This window comes from Python bivittatus, unplaced genomic scaffold, assembly GCF_059951505.1.
Source record: "Python bivittatus isolate LINGU-HERP-01145 unplaced genomic scaffold, Pbiv_v1 ctg000410_np1212, whole genome shotgun sequence".
NCBI classification, from domain to species: domain Eukaryota; kingdom Metazoa; phylum Chordata; class Lepidosauria; order Squamata; family Pythonidae; genus Python; species Python bivittatus.
In genome coordinates, this window is record NW_028277067.1 from 1,445,070 (window position 1) to 1,467,533 (window position 22,464).

The 22,464-nt window shown below is 41.7% G+C and overlaps 1 protein-coding gene across 2 annotated transcripts in view; it reads right to left on the minus strand.

The window, feature by feature from the left end:
* Positions 1 to 11,425: 11,425 nt before the first annotated feature.
* The window catches only part of ADAM11 (ADAM metallopeptidase domain 11), a 94,136-nt gene continuing 83,097 nt past the window's right edge, over positions 11,426 to 22,464 (minus strand). Inside the window, exons 30-35 of one of the 2 annotated variants that reach the window (XM_088143340.1) lie at positions 19,119 to 19,218; positions 18,838 to 18,957; positions 18,316 to 18,484; positions 17,615 to 17,729; positions 16,974 to 17,064; positions 11,426 to 13,941 (exon numbers count right to left, since the gene is read on the minus strand). In XM_088143340.1, coding sequence (XP_087999466.1) covers positions 13,896 to 13,941; positions 16,974 to 17,064; positions 17,615 to 17,729; positions 18,316 to 18,484; positions 18,838 to 18,957; positions 19,119 to 19,218 — 641 coding nt within the window. In that variant the 3' untranslated portion in view covers positions 11,426 to 13,895. The remainder of the gene's footprint in view (positions 13,942 to 16,973; positions 17,065 to 17,614; positions 17,730 to 18,315; positions 18,485 to 18,837; positions 18,958 to 19,118; positions 19,219 to 22,464) is intronic. The other variant, XM_007424835.3, reaches the window with a different exon arrangement.

The following is a 22,464-nucleotide window of genomic DNA, read 5'->3' on the forward strand; positions in this document are numbered from 1 at the left end:
CAATGGGCAACAAAAATTTGTTATCTTTGTAAAAGGCTAGGACTGGACTGGGGAATAAAGACTGAGATTACCACAGCCTCAGTGGTATCCATCACAGTTGGCACAAGTCTTAAGACCAGACAAAGAAAAGAAAAAGAGGAAAAAACCATCTGGTCCTGCATTGTTGCCTATAGTGTCTAATCCAGTGTTTCTCAACCTTGGCAAGTTTAAGATGTGCTGGCTGGGGAATTCTGGGAGTTGAAGTCCACACATCTTAAACCTGCCAAGGTTGAGAAACACTAGTCTAATCAGATACATCTGGAAGCTTGCAAATACATAGGGAGATGGTCCTCTTCCATTCTTGACCTCAGCAGCTGGTATTTAAGATATTGTTGCCTTTAATTCAGGAGACAATATATAATCGCTAAGCCTAGTAGCCACTGATATCTCTATCCTCCATGGATTTGTCCAGTCTTCATATAACATAAGTTAGTGGCCATCACTACATTTGATGATGATGAATACTGTTAATTAACAATGAATTGTGTAAAGAAGTGTTTCCATAGGTTCTGAATGTTCCTGAAGAATGAACGATCCCAAATTCTAACAACTATGAGAAAGGGGGAAACATTTTTCCTTGTCTATAGTTTCTATACCAGGCATAATTTACATATCTTCATCATGCCTTCCCTTTTCTCTAAGCAAAAAAGCTGCAATTACTTACACACTGGCCTTCGTACTATTCCAGGATTAATTCCAAAGCTCTGAGTCTTTACAACATTGTCTGTGCTCAGCAGCTAAGTCAGCTGCAGTGTATATTAAATTGCAAAAGAAAAAAAGAGCAAATTATCTCATTTCCAACAGTGAAGCCTAGGACAGATTGTCTTGCCTCACCCGGTCTCAAGTGTTTCTTCTATTGTAGAAAAAGGTTTGCAAGTCCTTAAGGAGGCAAAGTGGCTTGATTGCTTCACAGGTTTTGCAGCATTCACAGCACTGGTTCCTCATTTTCTTGCATACAGTCTGACAAATGTATTCCATGCTGGTAATTTCAATTTATGAAAACAACTAGCATTGATGTAGGTTTAGGGTTACCAGACCATCCAACAAAAGGAGGACATGTCCTCCATCCAGCAGGCATAGCCTTAAAATCAAATATTGTCCGGCTTTTCCAGTATCTCTTCCTAAACAGCTTTTCTCTGCGTTGCAGTGCTTCCCTAATAAGTGCTAACTGCAAGTTAACAAATTCTGCTCTGTGACTTTAATTAGTTGATTAGTACCCTCGACTGGCTTGCCCTGCTGCCTGAAATTGACAAGACCTGAATCAAGTCCATGCAGGAGGCTTTTGCCTCCTAATGGCTTTAGCACATTCCTGCCATTGAAAAACCAATCTGATGTTGGAAAAAGTAATTTCATATACATATAGGCCTAAGTACATTTGGGGTTTTTTTGCAGTTTTTCCCTGTAATTTTTGTTGCAGATGCCAAGCAAGCTAAACAGTTAAGTGTATCCTTCCCCCCCCCACCCCCAATTTGTCCTCCTTTCCAATTGTCTGTGTTCTCCTTTGCCTGTTCAGGTAACACTACGTAGACTGTTCTGACTTTTTGCTCAGTGTTGCAACTGTTCCCATAGGTAAAGTAGCCCAGGCAAAGGGAGTAGAAATGAAGTTGATAAAAGTTTGCTTTCTGCCTTTGCAAAGCCCCAAGTTGCTACTTAAACTTCTTTTTCCACTGTTGCCTTGTGGATGGAAAGAGAGGTGTTACCATCTTATTTTCTTTCTGTTTTGCATAGGGAAGAGTGGAGGTGTTTTTTTCAGCTCCGGGACCACCTCTCTCTTTGCGATTTTGCTGCATTTAAGCATTCTTATATTGTATTTCCCTCCTCTTCTTCTCCAGCAACATGCAACCTAGGGTAACAGCTACTAAGAAAACTACTTCTTGCAAAAAATGTTGGCATGTTCCTTTTTCATTGTCATGATTAGCAATAGGCTTTTAAATGCAACATAGGAATGATGAATTGGCAGCTTCACAGCTACCCCTTTAGAGCAACCCCTTGGACTTTTTGCAAGTGGCCAATGAAACATGGATGGGAGGAAGAACAGTATTTTTTAAAAAAAAATTCCATTGCACATGGAGAAGCTGGAGAGGGGAATATTCTTGCTCCAAACTTCCACTAGCTTGGATCAGAGTACTGTCTGAATCATGTTTTTTGCATTCCCCTATGTTGGAGTGTAACCACTGATTGGCTTAAGCCAGTGTTTCTCAACCTTAGCAACTTTAAGATATGTGGACTTCAACTCCCAGAATTCCCCAGCCAGCCATGGGTCCATATATCTTAAAGTTGCTAAGGTTGAGAAACACTGGCTTAAGGTGTTCCCAGCCTATTCTCTATATCCAGCGATCTGCAGCAATGCAGGTGATTGCAAACCCACCTTAAAACAGTTTGGATGGACTGGGGAACAGAAACAGTGCCATGTGGAAGTACTAAGACAAAAGACCTTTTCCCAGTTGTATCTAACCATGGCACAAATATGGTCTGGCAATACCTTTTTGCTGCTGTTGTTGTCGTATCTGCATGATGCTGCCTTGATCCCCAGCCCATGAGTGAGACAATCTTGCATCTAAACACAGGACAAACATGGACGGCAACCTTTTTTTCTGCCATGATCTCATGATGTTACCTCTGCTACCATTTTTCCCCTCCTGGTGGGCACAGCTGCATAACACCTGGTAGTTCCTCCAACCTGCTCAACAGCCAGGTAAAGCGGGATTGCCCAGATTTGCCTGGTTTAGGAAGAGCTACATTTTACCTGGCATTCCCCATTGGGTTTTGAGAACGAGGTTGTTATTTCAAAACACGAGCCTGCTCAAAACTAGCAGTAATTTTGTGAGTTTTGAGTAGACGTATGTGCAGTACAGCCCCTGTCCAAACTTGCCCTCTCTCGACTCCTGCTGAACTACTGTTCGGTGAGCAGATGGAGTTGGAGAGTTTCAACAGGTGTGCTCTGTTGCTTTGACACACATGCTGAAGCAAGAGATGTGGCTGAGCTGTCTGTCAAAACACCACTTCCCAAAGCCCATCCCTTATCATCATGATTGGGGGGTGTTTTACCACTTGCTTATAATGATCAGAAAAGGGGAGAGTAGCAAAGCCAGAGAGTTTAAACTAATTTCTTTCCTTAACTTTTTTTTTTTTTGGTGTCTTTGAGTCGTCGTTGACCTGGACTAGTCCCTGCAGTTTTCTTGGCAAGCATTTAGAAGTGGATTGCCATTGCCTTATTCTTCCTAGGGCTGAGAGAGAGTGACTGGCCCAAGATCACCCAGCTAATGTTGTGCCTAAGGCAGAACTAGAACTCACGGTCTCCCAGTTTCTAGCCTGGTGCCTTCCCACTGCACCACACTGGCTCTCTAACACACTGGCTCTCTAAACCACCCAGAGTCCCCCATTGCAGGGAGATGGGCGGGGATAAGTCTACTAAATAAATAAATAAACAAACATGTCTTCTAGTCCCAAAATCAGGACACCACCATCGGGCAGTTAGCCAAAACAGAGGCAATGGAGGCAGGATAGGGATTGGCAAATAACCACAGCAACTTTTACAGCAGCACCGTATACTTTTTTGTTAGCTCAAGCGCAGGATATAGTACTTCAACTCACCAGGAAGATAGGATAAAACATTTTATGCCTTGCAAGGTAGCAGTTGCGAGACAATGACAATAAGTACTGAATAAAGGAGAAAAATCTTTATTGTTTATTCTTAATATATGGTAGTTGGATGTATCTTAATGTTCGTTCCTTGTATACATTAGGATTTACAGAATGTTGTAGGAATTCAAATTTTAAAATATTGGCCCTTTTTGTACTGATGACCAGGATTCAGGAGAAAATGTAAATTCGTCTTTTCATCTTAGCAAATATTGGTAGGTATGTGTGTGGCATAGCAGGAAACACAAAACAAGAAGGCCTGGCGTTCCGCTGTTGCCATTTGCCCAAACGGAAGACCAAGACGTGTTCCTTGATTGGCAACCCCCTCGCTCAGCCTTCAGCATGAAGCGTGTGCAATGAAAGTACAATGTGTTTCTACAAGAATGCCGAGAAGTGGCATTTGAATTAGTCTTTGGGCATATTACAATACATAGACAAGGCTCTGGGAAGAAAACCTTATATACAATCCATGAGCAATAGCATTCTGAGTTCTAGGTGCCCACAAGCTGGAGGGCTAGGAGATGGCTGAGTCCAAAGTGAGCATGTTACAATGTAAGCTCCCTCTGTAGTTGTGCTCTTTGTTGCGATGTTGCCTCACTCTTCCTCACTGTTCTGCCTTGAAGTGTTAGGAGCCTTGATCCTTGCTACTGTGTGAATGTTAAAAAAAAAAAAAAAAAAAGATTCTGGTTGCCCATTGCACCAAGAGCACAGAAGTTTGCACACATTCACTCACACTGACTGCAAACACCCGCATACAGTTGCAATCACAGCAGCATGTGCACACACTACAAAGGCAGCTACTGTCACCCTTAAGCTACATCATTCAAACGGGGCCAACGTCACCAGCTGACCAAACTTTCTGGGCAATGTAAAAACTTGACTTTTCCTGATACAAACAACCTCTGGTGCCATAAGAAAATCACCTTACCTGTTTTAAATTTCAGTTTGCCAACTGTCAGTCCTCACTGGAGCCAAAGGAAACTACAAATCCCCAAATCATTCCTCTAGCTGTAACCTCAAGGATGAGGGAGGAAGAAAAGACTTGCAGCAAAAATAGGGGGGCAAGAATGGCTGTAGTGTGGTTGGTTTGGTCCTTACCTGTCCAGAAATTTTAATACACTGTGGTACTCACAGAAAAAGAAAGGGGAACAGAAAGAGTGGTTCAGGGAAATGGGTGAGAAAGCATGAAATGAATTACATTGCAATTTGGGGGGGGGGGAATCTAAAAACTACATTTAAGAGAATCTGCTCACTACAGAGCTTTTAGACATGAACAAATGAATCCAGCACTGCACTAATTGGGCTTCTGCTTATTGGAAAGGACTTTCCAATCCCCTCTCCACTTGCAGAGATGCACAGGCAGCCACCCTCAGATAGGAAGCTGGCGGGAATATACTTCTAAATATAATTCCTTATTTCTTAGCATTTGAACCTTGTATCGTGTATTCAGGACAGAGGATTTGAACTACAGAATCTCAATCCCCTTAGGAAAAAGGTCACCCTCTTCAAATACTGAAATTATACTCTTGTCCCATGTAGAAAACCCCTAGCACTGTCAGTACACTAGGAAAGGAAAGGAAAGGAAAGGAAAGGAAAGGAAAGGAAAGGAAAGGAAAGGAAAGGAAAGGAAAGGAAAGGAAAGGAAAGGAAAGGAAAGGAAAGGAAAGGAAAGGAAAGGAAAGGACATGGGATGCTATAACTCGTGATGACAATGTCAGAATGCTCCATAAAATTCTGTAAATAAAACAGCATGATTGAACAATAAAAGCCTAATCTGTCTAGACATGTCCTGATGGGCAAGACATTAGATAGTTTCCTATGCAAAAGGTAACTCCTTTTGAAATCAAATAAGTTGAGAACATAAGAAATCATTGTTTGAAACTTCTAGATCTTTCATGAGGCTCTTATTCAAACTGGGAAATTTCACTGAATAAATAGATCCATTTTCTTTTCCCATATTTCTCCAATCTAATGTACCTAGGTTCCAAAACGTACAGTTGTCCCATCTCAAAAACCATATGGATTCTTATGTGGGACTTGCAAGTTTCCCTTATAGAGAAAATAGCCGTCTTGAAGAGTGACTTAAAGCAAAAAGACTCTCCCCCCAGCAGTTCTTCATGAAGCCGTGCCATTCCTTTCCTCGGCATTTCTGTTGTCAAATTTTCCGGCATCTTATTGAGGGGCGTTCACATGAATGAAAGCTCTATCACTTTAAAAAGTTACAGTGGAACAGTGGCAACGCTGGATAGAAGAATGGTCTTATCTTGGACATGTGAGTTTCTCATATCCAAGGACTGTTTGTAGGAGAGCATTCACTCATGTGAATAGCTACCTGCAATGTGAAATGGTACAGTTCAGATAACATAATGAACATTATAGATTCCATTGTTGAGATGGCTGGATCTGATAGTTCTGATCTGACTCACTTCCTGTTTTTTCCATTGCTGTTTGTCCTGTCCTACTTCTATAACGGCTTGGGCTTTTTTCCTGTTTTACCTGATGTTTACCTGGCTGTAGCATGGGAGAGAGAAGGTTTATGCTTTCCTGCCCGGGAGTGTTTGAGACCCTCCTTTCATGCGCACCCAGAAGACTTAACGTTGGGGAGGAGAGTGGATAGAGGAATCATTTGGCACTTTGTCTGCAAATGCTGAAGAAGGATGTTTGCGGAGAATCCTCCGTAACGGATTATTAGCCATGCTAAGATGCTAATTTATTCTTAATAAGGCTGTAATTTTCACTCTGAAGATTTAAGGCTACCACTTCCTCTTTCGTTTTATAAATGGGGAATCATGGAAAAGTGTTACATTGTACAGCTGTGCTTATCTTCTCCTGGTTGCCTAAGATGTCTGTGGAGTTATTCCTATAAAGGAATGATAGTCCCACACATCTGGAAGATATTAAGGACACTTAATATCAACAACCAATCATTCCACTGTTCAAATAATATGATCTCACAAGTAAAATAAAGCTGGTCTTCGAGCAAGTGGTTCTGACATTTTAGGGTACCAGGACATGACGATACTGGGCATTTTCAGTTCTTTGCAGTGCTTACAGAGGACCATTGTCAACCAATCACTACTCCTTCCTGGACAACAGATATGTCCAGATGTTTTAGTCAGTTAGTACTCATCTGCTATCGATAAGAAGGGCCTCAGTTTCACGCCAAAACACAATCACTTCCCCTGCCCCCACCCAAAGAAAAAGAAACCACAAGATTCTCGTCTGGCATAGCCCCTGGCATGAGTCAGCCCTCTTATGACAGGGGAATGGAATGGCTGTCTGTCTTCCTATAAAACCATCATGTTAGGGACTATGCCAGATGAGAAGCTTGCAGTGAATTTCCCTGTAGAAGTGGATTGGAGCATTATCAGATACTAGATGATGTTCCAGTCCACATTTGCAGGAAAGCTCAATGCTTGCAAATGGTAGTTTGCACAAAACCTCGCAACCTTCATCAGGAAGCATCTGGGACCAAACAGAGCGGTAATGACAGCGTTGGTTGATCTCCAAGAGGTTATCAATTCACTCGGTGAGCAGTTCTGAACCTACATTTTAAAATGTTATAAGTTGGGAAAGTTTTAAGGCATTTCCCCAGTCTTCTGAGAACTGAGGCTCACTTTACTGCAACTTAAAACCTACTTTTCAAAAATTTAAAGGTGGGGAGGATTTTCAAAGAATCCCCGCTCTTGTGCTACTGTTTGAATTATCAACCTGGACGTGCTTCTTCACTGGAAGAAGGCAACCCCAAGGAGACAACTGACAGGCCTCGCTGAAGGTGGAAATTCTGTTTCAGTGGCACTGGGGGGCAGGTCAACCAAAGCAGCCACTTTGAACATAACATTTTTAAGAGGTACAAAAAAAGCAGCAACTTGTAGTTTAAGAAACTATTCCACCTAGAAGCTCACCTTGGGGGAGGGGGGGAAGTTCCTGGCAGAATCCAGGCCATAGTTGTTTTTAGACATGCTGAGGGTCAAAATAGATGTGATGGTTGACCAGGGCTCTCTTGATTTGTAATTCTTATCATTGTTTAAAGCTGAAGTTAAACATTCTGAGTTTAATCTCATCTTACTGTGTGTAGCCAAGTGGATACATAACTCTCCCCTCTGTAGAATCTGCTTGCCGGGAACTTCCCTGCAACCTGCCCTGGGGAAAAAGTTAAGTCACTCAGATATTATCTCCTTGATGAGGCCAATGACAATTTTCAGTGGTGATGGTGGGGTAGCCTTCATTCAGGGAGAAAAAGCTCACTCTGAATCTGCTTTTGACTCAAAGAGACGAAAGACCATCCAGTCCTGTCCTCTGCCAGTGGAGGAAATCTGCTGTTGTTCATCCCCAAAGGAGATATCAAGTTTTTGGTTTAAAATCTCTACTGAAAAAGACTCAGCACCTTCTGAGATGGGCTGGTCCTCTGTTGAATAGCTGGCCCATGAAATGTGCCACCCATTCAGTAGGGTGGGCTTTCTTTGCCTACCACAAAGGGGAGAAAAGAGGGCAACACAATTCTTATCCTGCATCTGGTTTTCCTTGGCCCTCAAACTCTTTAAAACGAGATGCCTGCCAGCAAAGCCCCACTCTGCCATTGAGGTGTGGCCTCCCATCAGTTTTCCTTACTACTGAAAAGATTAGAGCATTACTGAAGAAAATTCTAACCCATCATACACTACACTTAACTTAGAAAGCATGACCAAGTACATGTGATGTGTGAGACAGGATTCCCTCCCCCCCTTTTTTTAATTTAGCCAAAGGTATTAACCTTTCTTCTTATACTACTCCCTGAATTATTTCATCTGTTTGGTTCAGCGTGGAAAAAAGGCAGGTACAATAAGTGCCTATTTACATCTACATTGTCCTGAAACAGTGAAAATAAAGTTAGAAGCTGCTTCTTCAACAATGGAAATTTCCTAGTGTGCCTGAGGGGTAGAGAATAGGGTTACGTGTGTGTGTGTGTGTGTGTGTGTGTGTGTGTGTATCTGTCTGAAAGAAGGCTCCTCTTTATGGAGCACAAACATGCACAATTTTATGAAAGATTGGCTTGTGGTTGACCAGTCATCCCACTTCTAAGGATGGTATATTGTGTTCCTGCTACATAAAGAACACGTGGCTTATATAAAGGTTTTTTCAAATCTCTACAAAGAAAAAAAAAAGCAAGGTCAAATTTATCCAAAAGGAAATCCTAATTCTAGTTTCTGAACTCAGAAGCTGGCATTCTTCTTCCCCATTTGTGCTGATGAAAAATAATGTTGTTTAAAATGAAACAAGTAAAATAGGGAGCAAGATGGAATAGACCAGTGTTTCTCAACCTTGGCCATTTTAAGATGGATAGACTTCGACTCCCATTGCTGGCTGGGGAATTCTGGGAGTTGAAGTCCATCCATCTTAAAATGGCCAAGGTTGAGAAACACTGGAATAGACTAATGATAAATAAGTCAAAGGTTTCCACCCTCACTCTGGCAGCAGGAATCTGATAGATCTATGGAACTTTTGAAGGTTCTGATATTAGATCCCCTCCCCCCATTTTGTTATGAACTATCACTATTCCAACCCTGGTTTGCCATGGAGCTATTAGCAATCACATTCAAAACAGAAAATGTAACCTGTTTGGTGGGGCAGAGGTAATAAAATTGGTCTATTTAGAATACTACCTCAGCATGTATTACTCATCATGGCTTTGTTTCTTTCCCTTAAATCTATGATGGCATGCTCTGGCACTTAGGCTTCTGCAGTCAGCATGATAGAACAACTAATCTGGCAAACTTTTAGGAACAAAAATATGGAAACAAAGGGGATGAATCTAGTTGATGAATACATGTCATTTCTTCACTCCCAGTGATTTCTTTGCAAGCATTAGCCATGAATGTGCAATTCCCTGATTTGGAACCATAGCAAAATTTTCAGTAGAATCCAAACATATCCCAAAAGTCCAGTGATGCTGAAACCACTTCATGGGAAGGGACAGGCAGTATGTCTTCCGAACGGTATCTTCCAGAAGTTGAAGAGTGTTGTTATAACCCTGAGCTGCATGTACAGTAGTATTTTGGTGGATCCAACATGGTACATTCCTTGGTGGGATTAGTGAAGTGAGGCACATATGTAGACCTGCACAGGTAGAAGTAATGCTGCTTTTTTGGCTCTTTTTTTCCCAGGCAACGTTGCAAGGAGATGAAAAGGTGCATCTGGCAAGGTATAAAAGAGCCGGAGGTCCTTCATGAAGATCTGTTCCCAATCTGTGAAGCAGAGCACTGTGGTACCCTTTCAAAGGAGGGCTTCATTCCTGCCCTTGTCTATCCAGGAAGCAATGGAAGACTTGGAAGATTAGGGTGTTGGCTATTTGCTGACCAGGAAAAGGAAGAGTTGCAGTTACCTTCCTTTTCACCCTATGGTGAGAATACTGACCCAGAAGCACAAAGATCAAGTTATGACTTGGGGCTAAGCCCCTCCCGACCTGTAACACAGAAGCAAGGGGGTTGTTTAAGATCAGAGCACTAAAAGGAATGCAAGATTGTGGGGATGGGGCTGTTGTGATGACTCCTTACTCTGGTTAAAAGAGCCAGATGAATACCCCTTCCTTCATTCTCTCACAAGGCACTTGTGAGCTCACTAAATCTGGAAGAGGCAAAACATGGGTGCTGTAGGTCAGTGTTTCTTAACTTTGAGAACTTTAAAATGTGTGGACTTCAACTCCCAGAATTCCCTAGCCAGCATGGCTGGCTGGGGAATTCTGGGAATTGAAGTCCACACATCATAAAGTTGTCAAGGTTAAGAAACACTGCTGTAGATATTGAAAAGTGGTGCTGTTGAAGCAGTGGACCCTTGGCAGTTGCATGGCATCATTAGATGCTTGGTTGTGGTTATCCTCAGAAGTGTGTCACTCCTTTATAACAACCCAGGCCCAGCAAAATTGGTCTTTTATTATTAATACTAAAGTGGTAAGTGATAGCTAACCTAAAATTTTCCCAGTGTAGGAGAAAAACAGGTTATGTATGTTTTACATTTTGAAAGAACATATATGCTTCCTCTTCCTACCACAGGTATTAGGCTACATATGTACCAGCCATTTTCAATTTTAAGCTTCTAGTAACTGTAAAACTACAAATGTAAACACAATGTAGATGAAGCCCCATGAACCCTAGGAATTTTGATTTCTTTTTCTTTTTTTAATGAGGACTGGGTAGTAACCTGTTGTCAACTCTTTTCAGTTGAATGTCCATTCCTTAACTACAAGGGTGCGTATAGGCTGCGCTTTGCCCTTGCATGAACCTTAGAGGCCCCCTCTGCACTACACCATCAAATTTTAGCAGCATTGGTTTGCTGGAATTTGGCCTGGCACCATTTTCTTTTGGGATTTTAATCAGTGTAATTTCTTGCCAGGTGGGATGCATGTCTGTGGTTTTATCCTGTTTTATTTTCTTTTTTCTTAGCCCTTCTCATTGTTATGACACATCCTTCACTGTTTGAGTGCAACCTTGTCAGAAAAACCAAACCAGTTTTGTCCCAAGTTACTTGCTCTTTTTATACAGATTAACAAAAGCTACTGTGCCTTGTAAATAATATAGAAATATTCAATGATTTTTTTTCTAACTCAAATTTGCATCCAAAAATCCAAATATTTCTCAAGATACAAAGCACTAGGCTTAAGGTCACCACTTTGTTCATTATTATTTTTTTTCCCACAGATATTACTAATTTGGTACTCTACCAGCCATTTATCACTGGTGATAAATTTAGAAATAAATTGGCTTTTTAGCTTTAAGAAAACCTTCTGAAACTAAAATTCAAAAATATTTGTTAAAAAATTATCCACGTCTTTGTTACAGATTTTTATTTATTGATTCTGTATCTCCCAATATAACTGGTATAAATCTCTTCAGAATTGGACCTCACTACTCTCTTGCAGAAGAATGAATTTTGACTTACTAGAAGTATCAATTATAGAGTGAACATTTGAAATATACTTTGGGAACAATTGAAGGAATTTATACATTGAAAACTTGTTAACTTAAAAAAGAAATGAGAGGGATAAAGTGATTTTCAATCCTGACCAACACAAAATTAAAAACGGTTATTTAAAACATCTGAATGCCTTAGGTCCTGCACACTTCATAGAACAGCCTCCTTTTAATACATATTGTATGTACATACTGTAGTTGGAAAAAATTCAGACATATGCAATATGACTACAGGTTCTTTAAAAAGAAATGCTGATGTTTAGTTCCTCCAAAAAAAACCCTGGAAGATCTACCTTTAATATATGAGCACTTTTATTATGTTGTGAAGATTTAGTCCATGCTGAAAGGCACTTATTTAGTATACGATATGTTCCATGACTAGCAATGGAAACAGAAGTCATATTACCCCAGTCTAGAAAAGGAAGTGGGTTTTAGATGTTTTCTCCTCCAGAAAACTAACTCATTAGCACGTCAGTAATACAAACCATTTAATTACATAAGTATCTAGTGTTTAAAACAGTTATATGTAGAGGACAATCTCTACTGCCATCCCCAATACTCTGGCTCTTTTAAACTTTCAAGGAAGAATGACACCATGACATGGGAACAATGCCAAAGAAGCAACCAAATCACATTCATGGAAGTGATGCACAATGCACAGAGAGCAGCAGAAAAGCATGGGTGGGCGTCTCATAGCATATACCAGGGGCAGACTATCTTCCCTGAGTTTCGAATGAGGCCCTGAACTTCAGAAAGGGGAGTCTCCCTAAGTGGCAAGATACAAGATCTTCATTTATTAACGTGAATGATAAAGATATAATCACCCTACATGTAGAAAGGAAAGTAACACATCAGATTCTAATAAATCTTCTGATGATTCAAGTGATGTTTTTCTGCTCCTAACTAGTTTCTTATGTGCATGTTTTCACACAAAGAATATGAATATTTTGGTCCTCACCTCATAAGGACCCCACTAGGGTGAACTGCAGCCAGTGAACCTAAATCAAAACAAGTAGCCCCTACCCTACTAGTCTCATGCAATTGTTAAATGGGCCTTTTCTATTCTACAGAACTCAAACTAAACCTATGCAAAAGGATCATTATTGTTGTTATTTTCTTAATGATAGAATTAATTATGCTGCTTAATCCTTTCCCTGCTGGCCCCATTCAAAACTGCAAATGAGCAGCATATATAGTTTCAGCCTGATTCAAACAAAACATTTCACTGGTGGTGGGGTGGGTACAAGCTCTTAATTTCTAAATACCACCACACAAGCATATATTTTGGGAATCTAAGAAAACACAGGATATGTGAGTAAAGTCTATGCATGTACTCCAGGAAGGAGTACAACAATTACACCAGGCCTTTAAGACTTGTGCATACATTTCTACTTAGAAGCAGACTCAGCCAAGTAGCAGTATAAGCTTCCTTTAAGATTCCTGGGAGTGCAGTCCTACCCCAGGACTGCAGAGGCTGTTTCAGGCTTCCCCAACATGGTGATCTCCAGATGTCTTTGCACCATAGTTTCCACAGCTGGCTGAGAATTCTAAGAGTGACGATCAAAACACCCCTGAAATCTTCAGGTTTCGGAAGGCTGCTTTATAATATAGCTTGATGCATATTATTCAGCAGTGTACCTACTCTCTTCTATAACAGAATGTGTGTGGACCAAATTAAGACACACCCTCTCCTTCGCAATATAAGTGTATATTGCATATTATACATGTATAAGTACACGTATAGGTGGAGAGGTCCCTGGAGAGATGTGCTGAGATCTTTTGTGTCTCAGAATCAACACGGTTCACTGCAAACTGTGTTTCCCTCTGTGAAAGGACTTCAAAAATATGAGTCCCACAGTGAAAGCGATATAGTAAAATCCTGTGTTGATTACCATATCAACAAATAAAGGATTGCTATTTGGGCCTTAAACTTAAAGATTAATCCCTACCCCTATCATCCAGTGAATGAGAGCAGAAATAGTGGCCCATCAGATGGCTGAAAAAAACACCTGCTGCCATTCACTTATTGATCAGACATCCCCTCTTCCCGCAACAGCAACTGAAGAAATGGAGAATGAGGCTGCTAGTGACGGATGCCTGGAGGGACGTGATGGCGCAGACGAGATTCTCTTTGCTGAGACTGGCCTCCAGGAGAGCCCTGGCCCTGCCGCCCCAATGATCACTGCAAGCAGCAAGAGCAGGGAGAAGGCGATGAAGAGGACGGGATGGAGGTGGTAGGTGATGGAGGGATGGTGCTCAGGGGAGGTGCTACATGCCCTGCTGAGCTGGGTCGTACCTTCCTCTGCGAATGTTCCTTTGCAAGCCGAAGAGAGAAAAGGAAAGAGAGAGGGGGAGGAGGGGTTAGCAGATAACTTCAGCTGGATACATCTTGGCCTGACTGCCTCCAGTCTTCGTGCCACATGCTATGGTTGGTAATGCAAACTAGCCTAACATGCAATTTCTTCTTACCATCCAGGCCAACTTTTGTGCAGAGATCCAATTACCATCATCCTTGGAGAACTCCATTAGATCATGTAGCTCCTGTCAGAACTTAAAGGGAGGCTGGAAATATCGCAAAGAGGAGCACCTTCATTTCATTCTCCCATGCAGCGCATTCTCCAAGGCAAGTGGGCCTCAAGTTCCTAGTCTGTGTTAGCCTGCATTTCTACTGGAAACACTATAATAAGTTTTGTCTGCCTGTTTTAAAGCAAGTTGATTTGTAATTATACACCAAGAATACCACATATAGAACTAGAGGGAATGTAGTAGAAGTTGCCAGTGAGTTAGGGAAAAAGGGATTTCCTGCAGGTCAGAGATTCTCCATTTTTCTTATCCCTCCATTAAGTTCCCTCTGCTACTTTTTTCATTCCTTGTATCGCCCTCAGCCCATGATTCAAGCAGTGTCATCACCTTTCCTAACAGATGGTAAAAATAAACGAATGACGAAAGAACTCAAATTTTGCAACCAAAATAACATTCCAAATGCCTGAGGCTTATGTGATCGGGGAAGCAAGAAAAGTAAGACCCAAAATTGTTTGTGATTCCAGAGTTGTTGCAGATCTAAAAAAAACAAAGTGATTATCTGTATTTGCTACAAACTGAAGGTGCTTTCCTCATCTTCGTTCCTCAAACTTCTCCTTCCTTCCAGCCTCCCAAACACTGGTGCAGCTGAATTTATACCTTCCCCTTCCCCAGTGCAGTAGTGCAAGCAGACCAACCCATACAACATGTCATACCAGCAATAAACTCGGCGGGGGAGGAGAACTTGGGTGGGGGGTCCGAGTGTGATACAGTTAACTTTGTAGGATGTCAGACATTCTGGTACCTCAAGTTTTGTTAGAAGCAGAATACCCTAAAGCAGCTTTCCCCATTTCTTATGCACTAGATATATTGGATGACAAGGCATATCACCTCCTACCAGTAGGCTGAGAACGGTGGAACTGTGGTCCAGGACCAGGTTTTAGAAGGCTGCTTTGGGGGGTGGAATATGTATTGAAGGACTGATGTTCCCCACCCTACCTCCATGCCATGGTCCCCATCACCACCAGTGTTTGATTCATGCAATCTCATGTCAGGCACTCCTTCATTCATGCAAGTGTCAATCCATGCAAAACATAACAGGAAGCCTGGTGTGGATCAGAGAGGAACAGAAGCCACCCCCAGCCAGTCTGCAGCTCCCCGCATTTCTGTCCCACCTAAAGATTGCCCTGCTTCTCTCTCCCAGGTTGAATAGCTTCTCCTGCCAAGTAGTTCTTCTCCTCACTAAGCAAACATAGTGTTAACTAAACTACATGAACCAAAACCCAAATGGCACTTTTACCCAAGACAAAAAAACACAGGATCTTTGGACCCACGTCTTCTCCCATAGTGATTCTGTCACCAAATCACACAGATTATCTTTTCCCAGAGAGTCATTAAACTGACAATTGGAAAGGGGACATGTGTCACCCAATTCAAAGCAATGTCAGTTATAGGTATGAGAAGAATAGAAAAGGCTGTGGCTGAATTTTCATAAACCAGCAGCATTCATGCCGGGGAAAACAGGGGAGGTAAGTAACAAGAGCACTCTGTAGTCCCCTTCCAGCTATTACACTATTTCTCAATCACACGTTCGAGCTGAGAGAAGGAGGGACAAATCCTGCTTTAACTGTTGCAGGACCAGCCAAACTAGCAAAACCATCTTAGGAGGACAAGAAATTGTATGACAAAGCTGCAACAGTACCAGCCAATCCCTGCAACTAGGAGTAGATCTCCATGAAATACTTCCAGTTGAGTTTCCTGTTGTTCTCTCTAATCCCATTAGGAAGCATCTTAAAACTCATCATATATACTTTGTGCTAGTGGCAAAACACTACAATGCAATTTTAACATATCATACTTCTGAACTTTTTGTTCCAGTATAACTACTTGTGATAAGAATTGGAATTTACCACATTTAAGCAAATATCATTTTTGCCTCTTCCCCACCTCCATTCTCAGATATGTTAAATACTGAGTCTAACCACAAGAGGGTGCCTTTAGTCTGTGTATCAAGCACCATGCAAAGCAGGTTGGACTAAAAAGTAAACCTGACAAGTGAGTTTAAAAATAGGTCTACGATGAGCCTGGAAATGCAACTAAAATAGCTACACTTGGGTAGGTGTTTCCAGAATACTGCAAACCTTCTGCCTCTCTGCACCTTTTCCAGACCTGCAGCTCAACTTGTCACGTTTTCCTACAGCAGCCAATCCTTATTTTGCTGGGGTGGATTCAGACTACTGAGCAGCATCCTATTTGCATGGGGAGAAGCACATCATGCATACACCTTCCTTTGCCACCCCTCTCTATCCGCTGATGGTTACTTCCTGTGATTCCACAGAAGGATCACACTCCTTGAGGGGGGAAAAACCCTTAACTAAATTCTCAGTTAATGCCAGCTTCAACTTAAGATGCAATAAAGAAGAGGAGGAACTGGCTGCAGAGACTCAATCCACCAGCCAAGGCTGCTCCCTGTTTCCAGTCCAGGCAGGTAGTCAGACCGTCCCACACAGTGAGCTCAAGAATACCCATGCTTTCTCTGCTCTATCATGAGAAGGTTCTGCATCATGGAAACAAGCTTGCAAATTTGTTGCATGATGCCTTCAGTAGAAAACCAAGCTTGTATGAGTCCACCCTGAAGAGGATGCTCCCCTTCAGCCCAAAACGAAAGTTGGGGATGGATGGGCCATATTTTGGCTCAATTCCCCTTTCCCCAGAATTGAATGCAGGTGCCACTGCAAAGGGCACCTGGAATACATGCAAGAGAGAGAAAGCCCTCAAGGCACAGCAACTTGGGAGACCCAGTATGTGGATATTGACGCTGCTTACTTAAATCCCCATCCGGTGCCACCAAGAACAATAGCAGCCACCAAGATGGCTCCAGCAATGGAGCCAATAATGATGTTCGTACCACTGGGACCTGTGGAGAAAGAAGGGACAAAAAATGAACTGTGTTACAATGATGTGTGTTCTTGATAGACAGCACGGTGGGCAGCACCTAGCTCTACAACAGGGAGTAGCCTAATTTAGTAAGACAGAATAAAATCCACTTTAAGAATCACAGTGGGAACACATAGCATTAAACTTCTCCTTTAGGCTGGCAGTCAGAAAAAGGGATTGTTTTTAAATAGCTGGAGCAGGAGAATATTAGAACAGTTTCTAAGAAGTAACTAAGGGAGAAAAGAACGCTGGCATGTTCAAAACAGTAGATTGCCACTTCAAACTCTTCTTGCAATATATATTACAAGTTCCCCCAGTCCTGCAAGATTCTTGCATTCCTCACTCCATTTCTCAGAGGTATCAGGAAATACCAGAACTGATAAAGGGCATCAGGGGGGTTGTTCCAAACTGGAGAGTGGATGGAGGGTCTTCAGGTAGAATAAGATTTCTGCAAGAATCCTTTTTGATTCCTAATTTAATTAGTTGAGTGTTCTGGCTATCTTCAAGGTAATGCCTTCCCACAAACTTACCCTTGTATTTTTCTGTTTCTCCAGTTGGTTTAGGCTCTGGGATAGGATCATAGACACTGCAGTCTTTTCCCGTCCAGTCCGAATAGCAGATGCATTGGCCCTCATTGCTGCAGACCTGTAGTTAGGCAAGAGGTTTTTCACGGTGCTCCCCAAACACATTCCAATTATCTTTTCCCAGAGAGCTGTAAGTGTTCAGCTATGTTTCTTTCTCCAATGGGTACCATTACAAAATGAGATGACAAAAATAAAATTCTCAAGGTAAAAGTCGCAATTGCCATAATAATTCAAAATAACGGTTTTGTACTCTTTAATAATGTTGAAGAATGACTATTTCTCAATGCAATAATAATTTTTTAAATGTTGGCATCCCGTAATACTGTATGTAGATCATGCCCATAGCATGTAATTACTGGATCATGATGGGCTTTTTCTATGATTATTTGCCAACTTTAGGAATGTCCTAAGAAAGACGTGTTCCTATTTTGAGCTTAATGATTGCTATCCCTTATCCTTAATATTTAGTCCACAAGGAAATAAAGCCAAGGAAACAAGTATAGATGGCACAATATTGGCATTTGTGCAGATCATACTTTGCAAGATAGTTGCCAAACACTACATTTCTTTCTTTCTTACTTATTGTTTTTTGCATTATTATTTAATGGAAACACAAAACATGACTTTATTTCATTAGTAAGTTTTACCCCATGGTCAAAGCAGATCTGGCCACCCCAGCTGCCTGGGCAGATACTGAAGTTAAAGGCAGACACAGGAAGGCATTTGTGATCAAGACACAGCATGTTGGGCCCACAGGGCGTCCCATCTTCTACGTAGCTCAGATCTGTGCCATCCACCAACTGCACGTGGCCACCCCTAGGACAGGGGGGAAAAAAGGCTTCACTGGGTGATGGGAATATTTCATTGCCCCATTAAAATCTCTTTGTTCATGCTGACAGTGGAGAAAGGTTTGAGGAAGAAAAGACAACAGTCACTTTTTTTTATACCTCCCTTCATTACATTTCATAATCCCTAAGGAATCTGTGATTCTGCGCCTTCAGGATTGTGACTAGCAGACAGACATTCCCAAAAGCTATTTAGAAATGTATTCTGTTGTGGGAGGGGATAAATCTGCAGGCCAGAACTTTCCTATTTTCATCTCTCCAATTCTTCAGCGAGGTGGCATGAATAAAGAAGGTGGGAATCAAAGTGCAAGGCCCTCCACTTACCGGCAGTCAATATATCGCTTCTGGTGGTAGAACGTCATTGTTGTGATTTCACCAAGTAGTTCACCAATACGTGGAGATCCTGTCGCATTGGCACAGAGAAGATATCCGCACAGCACGTCCCTAATTGGAATGGGAGGAGAGAACCATAACATACTATTAACAAGACTGGGTTCTGCCTCAGCTTATGGATTGTGGCATTGTAGTGTCTTCCCTGTGTGGTTTGATTCAGTACACTATGGGAAAGGATATTGTGGAAAAGGGAGAAATCTCAGATTACTCACTGCTTGATACAGGGCACCCAGCGGTTCCCCTCATGCCCACAGTTCCCACGCTCAGTGCCTTCGACATTGAGCTTCTCGTAGCAAAACCTTTCAGCTGAAGCTTGATTTTCAGGAAGGAAAGTGAGAAACAAAGTAAGAGCAAGCCAAAGAACATAAGACACATGGATTCCACATACTGAATACTGTACAACGTTATATATTTGACAATAAAGAGGATAAATTCCATCACTAGGTCAGCAAGTGATGCTAGTGCATGGAGAGGCTTGGGAAAGAACTCCATTAATTTCTTTACTATACATCTGGAAGTCTTCTACTGACCTAGCTTTTTGATATATAATTTTTGGCCAACCTCAAAAGCTTAAGATTTTCCAAACATTAATGTGTTTTCAAATAAATGATTTCTATCCTAAAAAAGGAAGGTGTACAAATGATGCCAAGAAAAAAAAAACTCAGAATGTTCAGATATGTCATGTGCAAGCCTGGTCTGTGAGGTTTTATTTTAACATTTGAAGGCCAGATTCCTTAGCTGGAATATGTTTATGAAGCTTCATTTTGTTATCTAAGATGAAAACAGTTACTGTTTTGCTTTTTATTGAGCCCCAAATCTCCCCAAGCCTTTTCAGTCAGAAGGACTGCGTAAAATAAAGGATAAATAATACTTTTTTTTTTTTTTTTGTCTGCGCTCAGTCATTGCTGACCCTGCAGTGACTGCTTGGACAAGTCCTTGCAGTTTTCAAGGCAACTGTTTTTCGGAAGTGGTTTGCCAGAGCCTCCTTCCTAGGGCAGAGCCCAGCTGGCGAGCGGAGGCGGGGTTTCCGTTGCTTTGCGCCCTTTTCGGGCGCGCACGGTTTTTCGCGCTTACCGGCAACTGCTCCCAACTCCTTTTTTTGCAAGGCGCCGCCAGCATTTTTCCTCCCACCGGAGTGAGAGTCCCCATTTATCTACTCACGTAAGTTTTCGAACTGTTGGGTTGACAGGAACTGGGGAGGAAACAGGAGCTCACCCTGTTTAACACGAAGGCTGGACTCAAACCGCTGAAGCGTCGACCATTTCTGGCCGGCAACTTTCAGCGTCATTAAGCCACTGCGCCACCGCATCCCCAAATAATACTTCTACGGCGCCAAATCAGGTTCCTATCCATCTCTCCTAATTTGCATTATGAGGACAACATTATTTGCTACAGCCAGAAGAAGAGACTGGATTGTCTGGACTCATGAGCCACTTAAATCTGACTTTGAGATGGCTAATCAATTGGATGGATAAGAAGACAGATGATCTAGTAATCCATAAGGACAAATGATGGTGGTTTTCGTTTTGTCTTTTTTTCCATCTTTTTCTTCGTGTTCTTCTCTTTTGCTGTTTTTTGGGTTCATGGTATGTATCCTCTTCTGTCTGAATCCATCTTCAACATTTCCAGAATGATCCTCTGCTATATTTTATTAAATTTGTCATAATCTGAGACCCTTCAGATACATTGAAACTCAGTTGCTCTCCTCTCCTATAAAGTGGTAGGAATTGGTATCCAACTCATCTGGAAGTTATTAGATTCTGGAAGAACCCTTACCAAGCCAAAGTAGATATCACTGGAATTATCACATATTCTTCCCCTGCATTATCCAAACTTTTCCCTGTGTATGCGTGTGTGCTTTAAATTAGAATATCTCTGGGATAGAAACCTCTAGTTTTCTACAAAACACTACATACATACATGATATTAAACAAATATGGCAAATACACAAAAATTCAGAAACATTTGTCTCCTTGGCTATCTCTGGCTGATGCATTTAGTTTCTGCTTGGGGTTAAAGTGGGTGGCAAAAGTTGAAATAAGCAAAGGTGATGGTGGACATCTCTGGCAGCAGGCAAAGAGCAGAGCTAGGATCTGCCAAGATTATAATTCAGTTGGGAATTTTTTGTGTTAACCTGGCATAGAGCAACAGTGCATAACAGTGCCAATTTCAATTAGTAGCCAAATTGAGGGACCCAGACTGTTAACTTCAAATTAAGTCCACTGACATCATGCATATAGCTGTGGTATATGCATGGACTATTTCTTTAAAGTTTTCTGTGAATTACTTCCACAACAAATAGGAAAGATTCACTAACCAGTGGGGAAGATTTAGAGCTTTTCCCCCTCTTGTATACAATCACAATACAAACATGTTCTGGCAACTCCTTTTATTGCTGTGCCTTTGTGACATCGTCTTCATCTGATCCCCAGCCCATATTCCAGGCAGCATTCAGTCTTCCTTAACTGTTCTGGTATTTAAGCTGTGCTTTTCATCTTATCCTGACACTTTTTTTTTTTTTTTTGGCCACATATACAAAATGACACACTTCACCAACCATTCTCTTACGGGCACAGCCAGGTGATCCTTAGGGTGTGGAATCAATCAAGCTCCTATTGGCCACTTTAGGTAGGTGCGCATGCGCACGCGCACAAACACACACAATCACACAGACATACACCCCACCCCCAGTCCACGGACACTATCCTCCAGGGCTGTTCTGGTTTGGGCAGTGGGAAAGTCAGGATCTTTCAGACCAGCCTCTTCCCCTGTAACCACTAGATACAAAAGAAAAAAAGCGGATTTTAATACACTCAAAGAAATTATAAGTAGAATTCCATTATAGGAGAAGTTAATGGGAAAAGAAGCACAAAATGAATGGTTGTTCCCCAAAAAGCATAACTGGAAACAATTCTAATGGAGGGGGGGAAAGAAAGAAAAAAAGGAAGACAGCAGCAGAAGCCCATGCAGCTGCACAAAAAGCTTAGGGAAAATCTAAAAAACAAAAATGACACATACAGAAGGAAAGAGTTCTGCAGAGAAGAAGTCTGGAACTGAAGAAAGTGTGTCAGGAAAGCTAAAACTCAGAACATGCTGAGGTGGATGAAGAAGTCTAAGAACAAAAAAAAATGTTTCTTTAGATATGGTAAGAGAAAAGATTCGTAGACAGTTGCTCAGTGGAACTAGCAAAATGATAACAGAAGGCAGAACTGCACACCCCCTCCTTTGTCTCCATCTTCTCCCACAAGAGGGTATGTTTTCCCCCAGGAAATTGTGAAAAGCAGAACGAAGGGGCAGGACTGAAGCGTGAGAGTGACAGAAGCACAGTCAGGCATTATCTGTTTACTTTGGATTACATCTCCAGGGCCAGATGAATTGCATCCTAGGGTATTAAAGGAACTTACGGAGGGTCTGGCCAATCCATTATCTATGAGAGTTCTTGGAGAACAGGTGAAGTGCCTATGGCTGGAAGAGGGCATATTTTGTTTTCTTCAAGAAGGAAGAAAAGGCTTACATAAAAGTCACTCTGATACATGAGAAGAGTCTAGAACAGATAAT